This window comes from Scophthalmus maximus, chromosome 16, assembly GCF_022379125.1.
Source record: "Scophthalmus maximus strain ysfricsl-2021 chromosome 16, ASM2237912v1, whole genome shotgun sequence".
NCBI classification, from domain to species: domain Eukaryota; kingdom Metazoa; phylum Chordata; class Actinopteri; order Pleuronectiformes; family Scophthalmidae; genus Scophthalmus; species Scophthalmus maximus.
The window spans coordinates 19,377,298-19,394,765 of NC_061530.1; the positions used below are offsets into that span (position 1 = coordinate 19,377,298).

The 17,468-nt window shown below is 42.8% G+C and overlaps 3 protein-coding genes and 1 long non-coding RNA gene across 4 annotated transcripts; 1 reads left to right on the plus strand and 3 right to left on the minus strand.

The window, feature by feature from the left end:
• Positions 1–23: 23 nt before the first annotated feature.
• On the minus strand, positions 24–2,316 carry hoxb1b (homeobox B1b). Its single transcript, XM_035612398.2, has 2 exons — positions 1,168–2,316; positions 24–884 (listed from the first exon to the last, which is right to left on the minus strand). Exons 1-2 carry the CDS (start codon positions 1,757–1,759, stop codon positions 571–573), a joined length of 906 nt encoding a protein of 301 aa, XP_035468291.2. The 5' UTR covers positions 1,760–2,316; the 3' UTR covers positions 24–570.
• Positions 2,317–2,961: 645 nt separating this feature from the next.
• LOC118287324 (homeobox protein Hox-B3-like) lies at positions 2,962–7,504 on the minus strand. The gene is made up of 3 exons (XM_035612407.2): positions 6,867–7,504; positions 5,416–5,802; positions 2,962–4,281 (listed from the first exon to the last, which is right to left on the minus strand). Exons 2-3 carry the CDS (start codon positions 5,669–5,671, stop codon positions 3,740–3,742), a joined length of 798 nt encoding a protein of 265 aa, XP_035468300.2. The 5' UTR covers positions 5,672–5,802; positions 6,867–7,504; the 3' UTR covers positions 2,962–3,739.
• Positions 7,505–7,507: 3 nt separating this feature from the next.
• LOC124849435 lies at positions 7,508–10,946 on the plus strand. Its single transcript, XR_007029863.1, has 4 exons — positions 7,508–7,740; positions 8,639–8,689; positions 10,168–10,305; positions 10,588–10,946. It is a non-coding gene; the product is annotated as an uncharacterized LOC124849435 (long non-coding RNA).
• Positions 10,947–15,232: 4,286 nt separating this feature from the next.
• On the minus strand, positions 15,233–17,377 carry hoxb5b (homeobox B5b). The gene is made up of 2 exons (XM_035612401.2): positions 16,556–17,377; positions 15,233–15,972 (listed from the first exon to the last, which is right to left on the minus strand). The coding sequence occupies exons 1-2, from the start codon at positions 17,199–17,201 to the stop codon at positions 15,725–15,727; spliced, it is 894 nt and encodes a 297-aa protein (XP_035468294.1). The 5' UTR covers positions 17,202–17,377; the 3' UTR covers positions 15,233–15,724.
• Positions 17,378–17,468: the final 91 nt, after the last annotated feature.

The following is a 17,468-nucleotide window of genomic DNA, read 5'->3' on the forward strand; positions in this document are numbered from 1 at the left end:
CTTTTTTTGGGGGGGGGGGGGGGGGTCGAAGACAATTAATGGAAGCAAATATAGAGAAAAGAAGAATGTTTTTCTAATGCGATTCGAGATGTAGAGTTATTATAGACTTTGTGTAAATTCTGTATCATTGTTTCTCAGCAAATACAACTTTTTTTTGTTTTGTTCTCATTTTATAGACTTTATTAAACTAAATCACCTTGACAGTTGTTGGAAAATACCCTGTAAATAAATAGTGCAAACAATGACACTGAGTGATACGTCAGTGCTCCAACACAAACGCAGCCTGGGGCCTTTTCATAGGAACATTACAAAGTACAAGAATGGATGAAAAGACAATTAATAAAAATAAAACAAAAACATTTAAATCTCTGCATTCAGTGTCAAAACAATAAGCAGACGCAGACATACAGTGTTTATCTCTATATACACAAGTTCGAAAGTATTTTTCACAGTTTTGATTTGTTTTTCTGTTTTTGCTGGAATCGTGCGACTGAGGGGGAGATGTGGAAAACTCATTCCCTCACTTTCATATAATATATATATATATATATATTTATTTTTTTGAAGTCATTATGGTTCAGAGTCTTTCCCCTTCGACTTCGGAGGAGTGTCGGGCCCGCAGAGCTTCTCCACAGGTGCGGCGGTGTTGACCAGAGAGGAGCCGCCGAGCTTCTCGCGCTTCTTCTGCTTCATCCGGCGGTTCTGGAACCAGATCTTCACCTGCGTCTCGTTGAGCTCCAGGCTGACGGCCACCTCCACCCGCCGCGCCCGCGTCAGGTACTTGTTGAAGTGGAACTCCTTCTCCAGCTCGGTGAGCTGCTTGGTGGTGAAGTTGGTGCGGATCGCGTTGTGCTGCCCGGGGACGCCGAACTCGGACAGGACGGCTGGGGGAGAGGACATGGATGAATGATGTGTGTGTGTGTGTGACGTGTGAGGAAAGAACATGGAACTCATAGAGCTAATGCATGGTTGATGAGAGAATGGATGGGGGGGAAAAAATGAGTTGCCAGGTATTTCAGAACAATTTGAAACACTTAATTATACGAACCGAATTGTGTTTTTACGCACAGTTTACGCACAGTGAGTGTTTCCCTCAGAGCTCTCATGAGATCTCTCAAGCTACACTTCATGGTTCATAATCTCAAATCAGTCTGAGGATAAACAAACCTGTTTTAGGAGGATTCCTCTTCACTTTCATCCAGTCGAATGTCTTCGACGTGTCCTCCACATGCTCCGGATCCTTCTCCTTGCTCTGGGGCGGTAGCCTCGTGTAAACACCCTCGGAGTATTCTTGCTGCTGCCTCTGCTCTCCTCCGTTGCCAAAATGCAGGTACTGGCCGCCGGCTGCCACTCCAGGCCCGCAGCCGTCCCCGGCGTACGGGGCCATGTTCGCTCCGAGGGGCGAGACTTGCGCGTGGATGAAGTTCCGGTCCTGCTCGGAGGCGAGGCCGTACTGCTGCTGCTGCTGGTGGCCGAACTCCAGAGGTGAGCCGTACACGACTGAGTTCCCCGGCGTTGAAAACTGCAGGTCGAGGTTGACGTGCGTCTGGTGGTGGTGGTGGTGCGTCAGGGGCAGACTCGGGGTCTGGTGGGGCGCGGGGGCCGCGCCGACCAAGCGGCCGTCCGGTGCGTAACTATCACCTGTTGCGCACGAGTTGGACGACACGTATCCGTGGTTCAGATTGTGGTGGTATCCGGCCTTGGCACTGAAAATGTTCGCCCCCCGGTTGCACATGGGGTAGTCTAAGTAGGAGTTCATCCTCTGGACCTCTTGGCTTTTTTTTTGTCTTTCTTTCTTCCTTCCTTTGTTTGTTCAGAAGTGATCGAGACCGAGCCAGTCATTAATCGCTGCTCCCCTCTTTTGCCCCTAACCTTCTAGGTGGTATGTCAAAGCTGTAAAACTGCCCTTCCACCCCTCATATCACCTTCCTGACACACCACCACGTGACCCGCCCAACGCCAATGGGACGAGGGAGCCGCGGCACTCTGTCAAAGTCTGCGGGCTCGTCCATCACACGGCTCCGCATTTACATGACAACTGCTTCAATCAAACTCGCTCATCCATCCGATAAGAACAAAGCATCAGGCCGCAGAGCTCGAAATGACACATTTATGACAGTTCAAAAAATATATAATCACAGTGTTTGTGTTAAAGCTGCAACAGTTGATCGATTAGTAATCGACTAATTAATTGACTAATTAACTAAATTAATCCTGATAATCGATTAATGGTTCAAGTAGTTTTTTATGGGGGAAAAAAGACAGAATTCTGTTTTCAGCTTCTTAAATGTAAATATATTTTAAACATTTTTTCTGGTTTCTTTGCTCCTAAGTGAACGGAATATCTTTGGTGTGTGGACAAAACAAAAACATCATCTTAAGGTTTTGGGGAAACACATTTTTCATCATTTGATGATTTTATTGACCAAACAACTAATCGATTAATCGGATAATGAAAATAATCGTTTTAGTTGCAGCCCTACTTTGTATAACATTAATGACAAAGAATAGAAAATTGAGCACGCCATGGAAGTATTCATTATTTTAACATGTTTGTTAAATAGACTGAATTATTCTTTTGAGGGGGAAAAAAAACGAATACCACTTTAGGCATGCTCAAAAAAAAAAATCAGTTTTTTATTTAAACGTTTTGACCTTTTTTTAATTTATGGCCCTTGTGCCACTATAGCGGTTCATCAATCTGTTTGTCCTGCACCACACTTTTTTAATCTCAAAATATATGTTTGGTCAAAATGTGAATTGTCTTATTACCACACTACTGTATTTCTCTGGTTGTAGGTCTGCAACTAACGGTTATTGTCATTATCGATTAATCGACTAGTCGTTTGTTCCATAAAAAGGCGTGAAATGATGAAAAATGTGTTTCTCCAAAAGCCCCGAGATTATGTTTGATTGTGTCCAAACACCAAAGATATTAATTCACTGTTATAGAAGCTGAAATCATAAAAACTACTTGAACCGATTAATCGATTATGAAAACAGTTGGCGATTAATTTAGTAGTCGATTACTAATTGAGTAACTGTTGCAGCTCTGGTCGACATGAGTCCTGCAGACAGACTCTTCTGAACCAGACAGTGTTAGAGAGAGAGAGAGAAAAAAAACTGCAGCCCGCTGGATCCAGTGATCCATCACGCGCTCTTTTACAGATTGACAGCTTGTGTGGCCCACTTTGCCCATAAAAGAACAAAGACACATTTAAAGAACCATAGAGGCCCTTCTCTCTCTGTCTCTCCCCCTCTCTCTTCTGGCTTCTATCTTCTCTCTCTCCACAGTTAACGACACTCAGACTATATAATGTCACTTCTTCCTAAGAACCCATCACGTCCACAGTCGCAGCTGTAATTAAGCTAAGAGTTAACGTGATGCTGCGTAGACCTCAAGTGCTAATTAAGCTTTTATCACACCAAAAACTGGAAGTTTGCCAATTTCTTTTGCCAACGTCTCTGGCTACATTATACAGTCTCATTGTAATATTTACTCTGGAGTCTTTTTAAAAAAAAAAAAGCCTAAAATAACGTTTTCATTTCAGCCACGAATGATTAGAAGAAGAGTTTAGTGCGTTAAAATCAACTCAAAAATGGATTTAAATGATTAAATAAATATGAATAAATACAAATTGAGACTTATAATATGTAGATTATTAGTTCAATAAATAAACATTACAGATCGGTGTAGTGTTTCACTTCCATGAAGTAAAGATAAAGTTCTTCTCGTCTGCTACAGATGAGTCAGTTTGGGAGCTCGCATGATTCTGTCCTGAGGAGAGAAATAAGACGCGTTCACGTGCACGTCTGGGTTCGTTGCGTGCGTGTTGTACTGCACGTCGAAGTGCGGGCCGTGCGTGAAGCCTGGGCCTGCGTATTTGGAGTATTCTGCCGGGTACGACGGCTGTTGTTGGGACTCGAGCGGAGAAGAGGCCGGCTGGTAGTCCCCGCCCAGATGGATGTAACCCAGGCTGGACAGAGTGGGGCTGCCCGGGGCGGAGGGGGAGGACGGCGGCGAGGAGGAGGAGGTGGTGGTGTTGAGGCCCAGGCCCTGCTCTCGCTCGTCCTTCTTCTGCTTCATCCTCCGGTTCTGGAACCAGATCTTGATCTGCCTCTCGTGCAGGTTGAGCAGGCCGGCCATCTCCACGCGCCGCGGCCGGCACAGGTAGCGGCTGAAGTGGAACTCCTTCTCCAGCTCCACCAGTTGCGCGCTCGTGTAGGCGGTGCGTGTCCGCTTGGAGGCCGCGCTCGGGCACTTCTCACTGACGGTGCAATCTGTGCAGACAGACACACAGACAGACAGACGCACGCACGCAGACAGACAGACAGACACAGACAGACAGACAGACACAGACAGACAGATGCACGCAGACAGACAGATGCACGCAGACAGACAGACACAGACAGAGGGAGGTTGAACAGGCGGTGCTCACTGGGTGGAGGCTTCTATTTTTCCCCTTCTTTTAAATTGATTTTAAACTCATGTTTCATAAGTTCACGACCGGTCTCAGACATGTTCTGTCTGCAACTGTCCGTTTTTATTTTGTTCCATTTGTACTAATCCGTCATGTGGACGCTGCGTACACAAGAGAAATGGTGAAGCTGCTCTTTACATAAATCTTAAATGAATTAATAATAATAATTAGACAGCAGTTATACATCACAGGAGGAGACAAAGGGACAAACACAGAAACAGAGAGAGAGACATGCTGAGACCAGTTAGAGGTCGTGGACAGATTTAAAAAATATGATAATTTGTTTTTTTCTAGCTGTTTTTTTTATAATGGCATATTCTGTCCTTAAATCTTTGCCAGATCTGCATATTTTGCTGATTTAAAAAGATTTGTATTCCTTTTTTATATATAAATACTGTTTCCAAACTTGTGATTTGTACAAATTCCAAATCAAAACTAACCTTTATAATTATATTATCAGACGAATCCTTTTCTAAAAAAAACATTTTCTACCTTGGTGTTTCTGAATTCATGTGCCCTGTCGTCATCATTTATTTATTCATTCATTTATTTATTTATTTGTCTTTAAAGCACTTAAGCTTTATTTTGAAAAGTGCTAAAACAAATAAATGTCCCTGTTTACCGTCAAACTGTGCGGGGCCAAACTCTCTCTGTGTGTGTGTGTGTGTGTGTGTGTGTGTGTGTGTGTGTGTGTGTGTGTGTGTGTGTGTGTGTGTGTGTGTGTGTGTGTGTGTGTGTGTGTGTGTGTGTGTGTGTGTGTGTGTGTGTGTGTGTGTTTATCCCTCTGCTACATGCCTGGCTGAACTTAATTAATTGCTGCCGCGACCTTTTGAACCTGAAGATGGAAAATATATCAGTTAATCTCCTCAATTAGCTGCATAAGAGCTCATTAAAATGAGGAGGGGGAGGGAGGGAGGGATGGAGGGGTCTATACCTGAGCTTCTCCTGCCGGGTCTCTGGTTCGACTGTCTGGACTCCTTCATCCAGGGGAAAACCTTTTTGCTCATGGCGGCAAACTTTTGGTTCTTTGACCTGCGGGCGAACCACGTGCGCTCTGACGTCCCCGGGTGATGGCACATGAACCCGCTGCCATCACGCAGAGCCTCGCTGAGGAAGTCCTGCTGCTGCTGCTGCTGCTGCTGCTGCTGCTGCTGGACGTTGGGTGCAGCTCTGGGTTTCTGCACTTCCATTGAAATGTGCACCACCGTGTATGGGGGCCCCCTTCACACACACACACACACACTTTGACCTTCCGATGACGGAGCGCTGGCAGCCAAATGTCACATGGCAGGTTTCCAGAGAGGCCGGGGGCTGCAGAGGCCTGAGAGAGAGGAACCGCACAGAATCAGGGAGGAGACGACACGATCCATCTTATCAACTCAATAGTGTGTTGACGTGAATAGCAAAAAAAAAAAAAAAACCCTCTCCTGACCACAGAGGCGACTGAGAATAGAAGAGGGGTTTTTTTAAAACTGGAAAAAAACAGCACATCGAGAATAATGTTGTAAAAAAAATCTGAAAAGAAAATATTATTTGTTACACTGTTGTTTGAGCAAAATTCCCTGACCTGCACCGACGCTCGTTTTCTTTTGTTGTTGCATAATGAATATTTAATAATCTAATTTTAATAACTGGAATCATCTCTTAGGAGTATATTGTCTTTCTTTTTTTTTTTCTTGTTTTAAATTAAAGCATAAACATTATCATTAATGGCAGCAATTAACAAATGTCCACAAAAGACAGACATCACAAAAATACAATTAAAATGCTTTTAATATCAATATACAAGTTAAAAACAGGATTCTTATTATCATTTATTTGTTTTAAATTCATTTTTCAGAAAGTGGGGTTTCTTGAAACCGCATCAGGCCCTGTGACTTGTTCACAAATGAAAGCCTCCATTCTGTAAACGCATCGTCCTGCATATGTCTGCAAAAATTAAATGTTATATCACATTGAATTGAGAAGCTCATCCATCAAACACGGGATAAAAACACGAGTCCATTGTGCACGAGACCAGCTGCAGCTCTCGGGCCCCCGGACTGAAACAAAAAATGCCTTTTGCAAGAAATAAAAAAATAAATACAATATCTTTAATTGAGCTAAATTAAATTCTCTCTTTCTCTACACAGCGGCCCACGACGCGGCGGTCGGAGGAGGAGAAGCGGGGCGACAGAGACGAGTCTGGAGGCATGCGGCTCCATGAACTCTGGGTGAACCGCGGAGTCGGGCTCGTAAATCATGCAGACACGTAACCCAGTCCCGCGGCCGCCTTACCTTCCCCGCGACCACATTCATTCCGCGCCGACAACAATCCTGCACGGAAGAGAAGAAGAAGAAGAAGAAAAACAACAACAACAACGAACGCACCGGCGCGCGTCTCACCTTCGCAGATTAGAATAATCCCCGCAGAGGAAGCGGCTCCTCTCCCTCCTTCTCTCTCCTTCTCTCCCCTGGATGATGTGACGGTGGTGATGAGGCTTTGGGGCGAAGCGGAGTGGACAGAGTTTCTGCAGCTCTGCACACAATGTCAGCCTGTGTGTGTGTGTGTGTGTGTGTGTGTGTGCGCGCGCGCGCCAGTGTGTGTGTGCGTGCGTAAAAAGGAAATCCCTTTTTCTGCTGATGCAGGCTGAGAGTTTCATATATGGTAATATAGACCCCGCGATGAAGATAAGAAAAGGGGCTTTTATATATATATATATGACCCCTGCTCTTCATCCTCATCACAACTGGAGCAGAATGAGAATCTGAAAAAACACTTGAGCTGACAGAATCCGATTTTGGCACAATAGAGCCAATTATTTTTGAGAAATTGGATTTAGATAAGGAAAAGGGTTTGGTTCAGATTTTGAAATTTCACCCCAAATCACCCACGTTGCATTTTCAGATCCACGAACACGTCACGTGCAATCCTTGGCTCGTGTCCAGCAGCTGGAAACAATAAATCCAAACATCCCCTATCGGAACCGATGCCGAGGGACAGTATTGCCAATAAATGACACGCAGGCAGCAACAGAAAGGCTCGTGTCGCTGTTTAGTTTTTACACGTAATGAGATTTGTTTCTTCGTCTCTTTTCTAATTTAAATGAGTGATCAGGTGGACTGGGGGAGGAGGAGGAGGTCGAGGGGCCGTGAGGAGGCCTGGTCGTCAGGGTCTCTGGTCCACGCGCCGCAACCGGTCGATGGCGCTTTGTGCTTTGATCTCTCGTCTTCATCGTTTTGGTTTTTTTGCTCCATCGCTCTGATTTGGATCCGAAAGGTAATATTTAACTAGGAGGCGTTAATTAATGCAAATGGGAACAATCTTTGATCTGCGAGCCGTGAGGAGGCCGCACAACAAGCCTCTTATTTTTCAAAGCTGCATGATGGAGAGAAAAAAAAAAGAGCTCACTGACTTAATAGTTTTATCTCGAAGGTAACATTTAGTCAAATGTCTCTATATGGCTTCATATACAAGATCTGTGGGCTTCAAAACATGCATGTGCACTCAGTTTATTAGGTTCACTTAGCTACAAAATAATGCAGCAGCCACATGATGCTCAAGTACGTTAAAACTTGTAAATACACGTTTATTCAACTTTATATGTGAATTTTAAGATTCATATTTAATAAAAAACAAAGAAAACCTCTGAGCACATGGTCCACCTGGACCTTGGCTCAGTTGGACTGTATGACACCAGTACAGGATTGAGGTAACTGTACTTTACTTGAGTATTTCCATCCTATGCCACGTCTACTTTTACTTGTAATATTGTGCTTTTTACTCCATTGCATTGATCTAAAAACACTTCACAAATTCTGATTTTAAATAAAAACACAAACCTTCATGGATAAAATTGAACAGAATGTAACATCCAACCAAATGAAACCGTTAAAAGATCCTTACTCATTAACAGCACAACACTCACACGGCCATTTTTCTACTTTGACTTCCATCCATGGAGTAAACAACAATTAATAGTGACCTCACTCCCTGTGCCGATGAAGGCCATGACATGTGATGTAAAAGCTTTGGAAAGACCCGGGATAAGTGGTGCTTTTATATATTGTGCCAAGAGTATTTAGTCAAAAACCTTTTTACAGAGGCTGCAGCTTGTTGTTGGAACTGTGTACTGTGTTATACTGACAGTGTTTCTATTATTTTGTCTACCCTCCAGGTCGTGCACACAAGGACGCCAGTGGTGGAAGAACTCGGATGTTTCACTCAGGTACAAATACACGAGTAAAAGTCCAGCGCTCAAAAGTTTACTATGGTAAAAGTAGGAATATCAAAATTACTCATAATGAAGGATGTCTGCTGTCAGAATATTACATTATTTTATCACAATTATTGACACTTTAATTTGTGAATTTTTGTCACAGGGATCATTCAAACTTAACCATAATGTTGTGTTATTAATCCGTAAGTGAATAATGTTACTAACTAGATGCAGTGGGAGTAAAAATAAAGCACTAAAGTTTGCAGCTGAACTGTCGTGAAGCAGAGGTTTGAAGTGGCCGGAAGTGGAAACACTCGAGTAAAGGACCAGGATCTGTGCAGTTAACTCACAGGAGGAGGAGGCACAGGTGTCCCTAATAAACTGACAGCTCAGTGTTAGTGTGCCATCAATCTCAGTTGAAAGACCATAACGAGAGATAAAAAGTGACGTTTAAAAAACAGGGGAAATCAACATTAAATGCACGGTTGTTACAAAAACAAAAAAACAATTCTCCTGATATGAGGAAGAGGAGGAGGAGGAGGAGGGATGGACTCACGTGATACGTCATTACAGTGAATGGAGACGTACAGTATAAATATGAACTATGCTTTATGTGGCCTGTAGTTGTCATTCAGATATGACAACATCCCCCAGTTGCACTTTACACATCCCATTACTCCTCACTCTTACTGCCGCCTGTCTGATGCATCATGGACACACACACGCACACGCACACGCACACACACACACACACACACACACACACACACACACACACACACACACACACACACACACACACACACTACTTCTGCTGCTGACAAATGCTGCAGCTCGCTGCTGCAACCTCTCTTGTCAATTAGCTGCAGGAGCCACGTGTCTGCAGAGGAGCGGAGTTATTGCCCTCGATCGATAAACGGGGGAGACAGTTGAATCAACAATGGCACAGAAAATGCATTTCCTCGCAGGGGAAATTAATAAATGCAGGCTTATATATTTTTTAGTTAAATAAGAAAGACATCAAATAATTGACATGCTGAATCAACAGAAGTCAGGCTTTTAAATCCTCCCATAGGCAGCATGTAGATATTAATAAGGTTTATGCAATGTAAGAGGATGTGTATGTGTTTATGAATGTTTATTTAACTCATAACTCATTTGTGTGCAAATCATGAATGAAAAGTCCTTTTAAAAATATGCCTTATAGGTGAGGTTATAATTGCTAACACACTTTTAAATGTTAATAAACACGTATAGCTGTTTATAACCATGTTATTAAGTTGTTAAACACTTTTAATGTACTGGTTATTAAAATGAAACAAGGGAGTTAAAGTTTACTGCCTTCTATACACGATTATGGCTTGAAATTAAACACACACACACACACACACACACTCACTCCTGTTGTCTGCACAGTCAAATACATCTTTAGTAAACTTACTTTTTTTCTTCTTTTCTTTTGGGTCTCATCTTCTTCTCCTCCTCAGGACTGATTCTCCGTCCGGTGCGTGGGAGCAGTTTGCAGTTTGCAGTTTCCTCCTCCTCCTCCTCCTCCTCCTCATTTCTCCTGCAAACTCCCAAACTCCTCCTCGGCTCCACAGACACAGTGGCGGTGACAAGCAGAGGTGACTAACGACGTGGGGAACAAAAGGGGCCTCACTGTGGGCCCATCCCGCAACCATCTCACATGTCATATTCTCTAAAAGCTCTCAAAGGCAGCATGTTGACTGTGTCGGGTGAAAACTACATTCAGAACATTTCTCCTTGAAAAAGTACAGATTTAACTTTCAGAAAATATCCAACACGGCAGCAGGGTTGTTAGTATCAGTCTCCAAACTTTATTCCCCCAGAGGAACGTGTAGAAAACCAACTCATATTTTCTGGGCTTTTGTTTTCTCCCCATACAGATGAAGTGTCGTCACCTACATTCTCCCCTAGACACGAATTTGTGGCGGCTGCTGTATTTACACAAATTCGGATCTACAGGGTTCATATAGATGACACGTCGTGCAGCGTCTGCACGTGCACAGAGGAAGAATGCAAGAAGCTTCTCATCATCAAAACACCAAAAGAACAAGAGACTCACAGGAATCAGAGGTTTTTATACAACTTCTTTATATGTTAGCCTTTTTTATTTTATTTGACTATGGACATTTGCAGTTAAAAGTAAAAGATGGTACCACTTTTTTTCTAACAAGCATCAAGTTTGTTGTTATAAAGGTTAATAAGTTGTTAAAAGTCGTTATAAACGTTATTAGGTTATTATTAAAGGGGGTAAATCCACCAAGTCTGCTATTATGATTGTTAATAAGTCATTTAAGGTCTTTATTAATGTTATTAAGTCATTATCAAAGAGATGAAGTCCACCAAGTCTTTAATTATAAATGTTAACAAGTTATTAACAGTTTTGATAAATGTTAATAAGTCATTATTAATTTCCTTTTATCAGCGAGTTTCCATTATGAATGCTAATACGTTATTAGAGGTCCTTATTAATGATGATGAGTCATTAATAATTGGATCTAATCACCAAGTCTGTGTAGCTCTACCTGGTAATAAGTTAGTAAGTCATATTAATAACCTCTCGGATTGTAAACGTGTGAGTGTGCACAACCTGGCAGCCCTGGAGTCGCTTTTTTATGATCTATAAAATCTCGCATATTTATTTATCATCAATAAGACCTTAAGTTGAAAGCAGCAACAATAACAGAAAAAAACACTTCCGTCCAATATGGCTGCTATTTTACAAGCATATGACCTTGTGTTATGGCTCAGTTATGGGTTTGTTTTCTGTTATGGTTAATGTATGAAATCATAAACAGGGTTGATCTCCCTACACTATCACTTGAAGTGCACATTATGAGCACTTATCGTCATGATACCACTGTCACGGGAGACAGTATCTGTCAATGTAGCAAGCATGAGGGGTTTTTTTCTTATTGGCACCAAAGTTACACATTTTTTATGATTTATTAGAAACCCTAGTTTCAATGCAGAAGTTCTCAGATGACTTAACAATACTACAATGTAAGAGAAATACTCAACGATCCTGCTTAAAACAATACACAGAAGTATTATCAGCTAAATATACTGTAAGTATTAAAGCTAAAAGTACCTGTTCTGCAGTAAAATGTCTCCTGTGACCGACACACTGATATTTAAAGCTGGTTTATGGATTTATGGACCTGTAATAAGCAGCATTTTCACTGTGGCTGCAGCTCGGGGTGGAGATACTCTCTGTATCCGCTTCACATACAGTTTGGTTTAGTGCGGCGGATTCCTGCCCAAGGGGGATAGTTCCCTTTCAAAGGGGTCGGCAGATAAATCTGAGGAGGGGTCATGAGCTGATTAATGGGAGAGGAAAGAAGAAGAAAAAACTCATCCTGCTACACAGACTTTTTTTCTTTTGTTTGTTTTTTTTTCCTCTTGGATTTTTGATTTTGGGGAAATTTACCTCACACACTTAGTTATATATTAAAAAAAAAAAATTCTTTGGTGGAACTGAAACGACTTGTAGAGGGGGAACTCTGGGTGTTTGTGGAGTTACACAGGGAAATGATACATGCTATATTGTAAAATCCTAATCTGAAATTAGCTGTAAAGATTAGGGGATATTTCCCTCTGAAATATCCTGGAGTGTAAAATAAAATAATAGAAGCAAGTAGAAGCAACTCAAAATGCTCTGTAGTTCAAACATGAGTCTCAACTGGACCTGTCCAATAAACGAAAAGGCCACAAACTCTCATCTCAAACAAGTCTCAGGGATTAAAGGTGCATTCCCCCAAAAAACACTCGACCTTCACGTGTTAACCTGAAGCGATAAACAGCCTCGGAGTGACTCTGCTCTGTGACCTGCGCCCCCGATGATACGAGCTGCTCGGAGCAAGAAAACCATCCATCATGAGCCCGGACCGGTCTGAGGCGCCCTCTGCTGGCAGAGCAGCTGAACTGACGTCACACACACACACACACACACACACACACACACACACACACACACAGTTCCAGATGTTTGAACATCCACGACACGACTCACTGTCCTCAGACATTCATTCTGCATTTTCATCACATTAAATCACATTTAAGTCCAAACGCCTTTTGAACTTTGAAGCTTTTTATTTCATGTTTTACTAATTCAACAGTGAATTACTTCACTACTGTGAATTTTTAGAGCTGATATGTAACAATGTATTATTTAGATGAACTGGATCTGAAACTGGAAACATCAGGAAATAGTGTCGAAAATTGATTCCATGCTCATCATTTTAACACACGTTTAAAAATAGAGTTTAATGGAGGAAGATTTATTAATATTTGCTGTAATTCTTGCGCCACTTTCTAGAAACACTAATATTTAAACTGCTCTTGTTACAAAGCAGATGAGGAGGAGGAGGGGGAACAGTGGAACCAAATTCTGTTCATTTTACGCATTTTTACGCACAGACTTGTTTTTCTTTTTAAACCGTCCACATGCACTGGAATTTAAAAATAATTTAATCTTCTTCTTCCATGTGCAAAACACCGATGTGGTGTTGGTTTCTTCTTCTTCTCCCAGACACCAGTGTGGATGGTGACGGTGCAAAGTCTGTCAGCAGCAGCAGCAGCAGCAGCTTCCTCAGCCCCACACCGTCTCCTGACCCGGCGATGATCCCCGCCCGCCATGAATTATGCATGAGATCCGGGTACAGATTACCCCTATCAATATGCAATACTCATTACGCATGGTTAAATTGCCACTTAATAGTTATGAATATGTGGGAAATGTCTGGGACCCATATAACCCAACATACTGCTTTTAACTTTCTCTCTTATTTTAAAAAAGAGGCTGAAATGATTTTGGAGAGACTTTGGGGAAATTTTGCACAATCCAAACCCTTTTGCTTTCCTGAAGATGATATCATTATGTATTTATGTATTATTATTATAGTCTTTATGTTATAACCAGTGACCCTCGTGTGTCCGGGCAGCTCCAGGTTGTCCGAGGCTTCACCTTTGGCCGCTCGGTGACTCGACACAGAGGAGATAAATCTCTCCACGGCGTCGCTCAAGTTCGCGTCATGGCGGCAGCACAAAGGCTCAGAAATAATCTTAGAGTCAAAAGATAATCTTTATTTAACTAAAAACATTTTAGATTTTTTTTGCTAAATAAAGCACTTTGTGTTATTCTTTAAATCTCCAGCCCTGGAAACCAATCAATATTGGCCATTACTGTGCAGAAATAGACCCAGTAAAGGTTTTTGAATATTAGAAAATACTGAAAGTTTCAAATAACAATAATATATATTTTTTTTAATTGCAGGTAGCAGTGGAAGAAATCAGACTTTGGTCTCAAATTGTAAGAGTGTACATGCATTTTTAAAATAAGCAAATAAGAAATTGATATTTTGAATTAACTATTGAAAGATACAATTCTAGCAGCAACTGTATTTGTTATATATTTTTTTAAATGGAAACAATTATTCCAAGTTTTCCCCCCATGCAGCAGCCAAACACGACCGGACACCACGTCCCCACAGTCCAGCCCTTCTCCCCCGGTCCCATCCACGCAGTTAAGCCGTCACTTTCATTCAAGGTTGTGAATTATATAGAACATTGTCTACTCCCCAAAACCATAAAACCCAACTTTATGGACCTCACGTGACTTTTCCACAGTCTGTAAAGTCATATAGGCCCTATACAATCTTTGGTAACAGGGGGATTTTTTTAAACCAACTTCAGCCTAGCTGCCTTATATATAAACACCTGTAAGACAAAAAGCTTTATATCCTGTGGATATATTTTTATTTATTTATTTATTTTTATCAACAACATACACGTTGTACGCGTCTGGCTGCAAAGAGGTCAAACGAGGTAAGTTTGTTTTTTAATATATATAAATATATACAAGTCTTCTCTTTCACTTTCTGCTACAGAAAAATAGTCTGAAATATTGTTGTCAATTTTTGCATTTGTAAGAATTCTTCCAGGTTAATCATTAATAAGTGTAACTCCTCGGGTGTGGCGCAGCTGCCTCGCGCTGCTCAACGAGACTATTTCATAATCCATATATATATATATATATATATGTGTGTGTATATATATGTGTATATATATATATATATATGTATTTGTTCTTAATTGATGACACAGTCGAGACGCTGTTCAAAGCAAATGGGAGAAACTTTTTTTTTATTTTTCCAAGCGCTTATGATGAGTTCACTGACAAATACAAAAAGCTTATTGGCGACAAGAGAGAGAGAGAGAAAGTTACGTCACTGCCTATAATCCACAGAATAAAAACTCCTTTTTTTTTTTGCACTAAAAATTGATCACATTGACAGGTTTTTGAATACACGTTTGCATTGCTCATAATTGACTCTAAAACAATAATAACAATAATAATAACAATAACAACATATGCACAGAAGTCTCCTACAGAGCTACACGTCGGCTTTGTTTTCTGAACGTTTCGATGGCCACGAGGGAAAAGAAGAAGAAAAAGAGCATGTCAAAGTTTCACTAAAGCGCTTCTGATGGCCCCGGGACACGTTACATTCAATGGAGAGCAGCATATGGTTTGAAATTCTATTTTTTCTTCTCTTTTTTTTTTTTTTTACTGTACAGTGAATTATTATTATTTTTTTACTCCTGTTAGACCGTCGAGAAAAGTTACAACAAAGAAAGCTCAAGTCTAAACACCTCCGAGAGAGAGAGAGAGAGAGAGAGACTGATGATGGAGAGCGAAGAGCATTTGACAATTCATAATAATAACATTAATAATAATACACCCCAAGAATATTTACAACTTTCAACTGTTTTTTTTTCCAAATGGGAACACCTAATGAGCTATATCATAAGTACAACGACAGTCAAAATGAAAAGTAACACCACAGAATACTTCTTCTTCTTCTATCACAACAGAGCATGCTGCAAGGTGCTGCGCTTTTCAATACAGTACTCATGGATTCTCTCTTTTTTTATCTTTTCCTCTTTTCTTCATTATTAATTATTATTCTTTTTTTTTTCTCTTTTACTCTTCTTCCCCGCCCCCCCCAAAAAAGTTCTTCAGTTGTGGAAGGCGCTGCCGCCCGTCACGAGGCTCATGCTCTTCAGCTTATTGTCCTTCTTCCACTTCATCCTGCGGTTCTGAAACCAGATTTTGATCTGTCTCTCGGAAAGACACAGCGCGTGGGCGATCTCTATCCGCCGCCGCCGGGTCAGGTACCGGTTGAAGTGGAACTCCTTCTCCAGCTCCAGCGTCTGGTAGCGGGTGTACGCGGTCCGGGCCCGTTTCCCGTCCGGTCCAGTCATATCTACAGTTTCACGGTGGGGGGTGGGGGGAGGGGGGGGGGAGACACCCAGACAAGAGGAATTAGCAAACTGCACCGCAACAACAGAAACAGGCGGATTATTGTTTTTTCCTTGGCCGCTGCTGTAGGCCTACTTATTATCATTATTTTCGACACAGAAAGGTCACTGGTGCATGGGGAGGAGGAGGAGGAGGGGTGTGTGTGTGTGTGTGTGTGTGTGTGTGTGTGAAGCATGCAACCAACACGACACATAACATTACTTTCTCATCTCAAGCTCTCGCCATTTTTTGGGCCACATTTAAAAAGCGGAAAAGCTCAGATCCACTTTGCGCAGAGCTCCTGACTCCCTCTCTCTCTCCCCCTGTCCCCCCTCTCCAGCAGCAGTGAACCTGGACACACCGACTCCACACAGTCCCACAAAGACTTAACAAATGCTGCTCCTTTCATTTACACCCCCCCCTCAAATCATCCACAGCAAACCTGCTCACTCATGCAACACGCGGGCACAGACTCGTGTGACACGGTCAGCAGCGTGACAGCCTCCAAAACCATATCATAGTAGTATAGATGTGTAAAATAAATATACCATGGCTTATGTGCAGCTTCCGCATCCAGGGGAATATTTGTGGCGTTTGGCAGTCGTTTGATGAGGGAGTGGAGGAGGTGGCGTTGGGTTCCTGGTGCTGCTGCTGCTGCGCACGCGGTGCCGTGCCGGAGCCGGAGCCGGAGCCGCTGCTGTGCGCCACGTCCTCGCTCTCGGAGCCGATGGCGGCGGCGTCCTCGATCTCTGTGAAATGGGCGCTGTTGCTTTTGTTCAGCTGGTTGTTGCCGCCGCCGCCGCCGCCGGCCGAGGTCGCGCTCCGGTCGGACGGGGGAGAGGGGCTCTTTAGTTCCAGCGGCTCGCGGCTGACGGTGGCGCACGACGACGGCGGCACCGGGTCTTCGTGGGCTGCGAGCGAGCAGCTGCTGTTGTTGTTGGCCGTCTGTCTGTAGCGGGCGTCCGGCGCGAAGCCCCGCGCATCCTCCCGCACGGCCCCGAAGTGGCCGCCGGTGTTGGCGCGGTTCACCGTTAGGTCCATGCCATTGTAGTTGTAGCCGAAAGACCCGGAGTGCATGGTGCCGGGGTCTCTGAAGGAGCCGCTCACCGCGCCGTTAGTCCCATAATTTAGTAACTGATAGTCGGAGCCATTTGGATAGCGCCCCGAGAACGAGTTTACAAAGTAAGAGCTCATTTGCTTGGATTTTTAAAGCCTCGATTTGTAGATCTTTGTCGCTATAATCCGGCGTGCCTGCACGATTTATGGACGCAATCATGAATTATAAGCAATGGAGCCCCTACTGTACTTTGCCAGGTATGCGGCCAAATATGGGAGAGCGCTCGGGAATCACGTGCCTTTGTTGACCAGTCGTAAATCCTCACTGATGACTTCCAAGAGGTAATTCATGCTCCATGGTTACAAATGATGACGAAATAATGGTCGTTAAGGCTCCAGTCAATG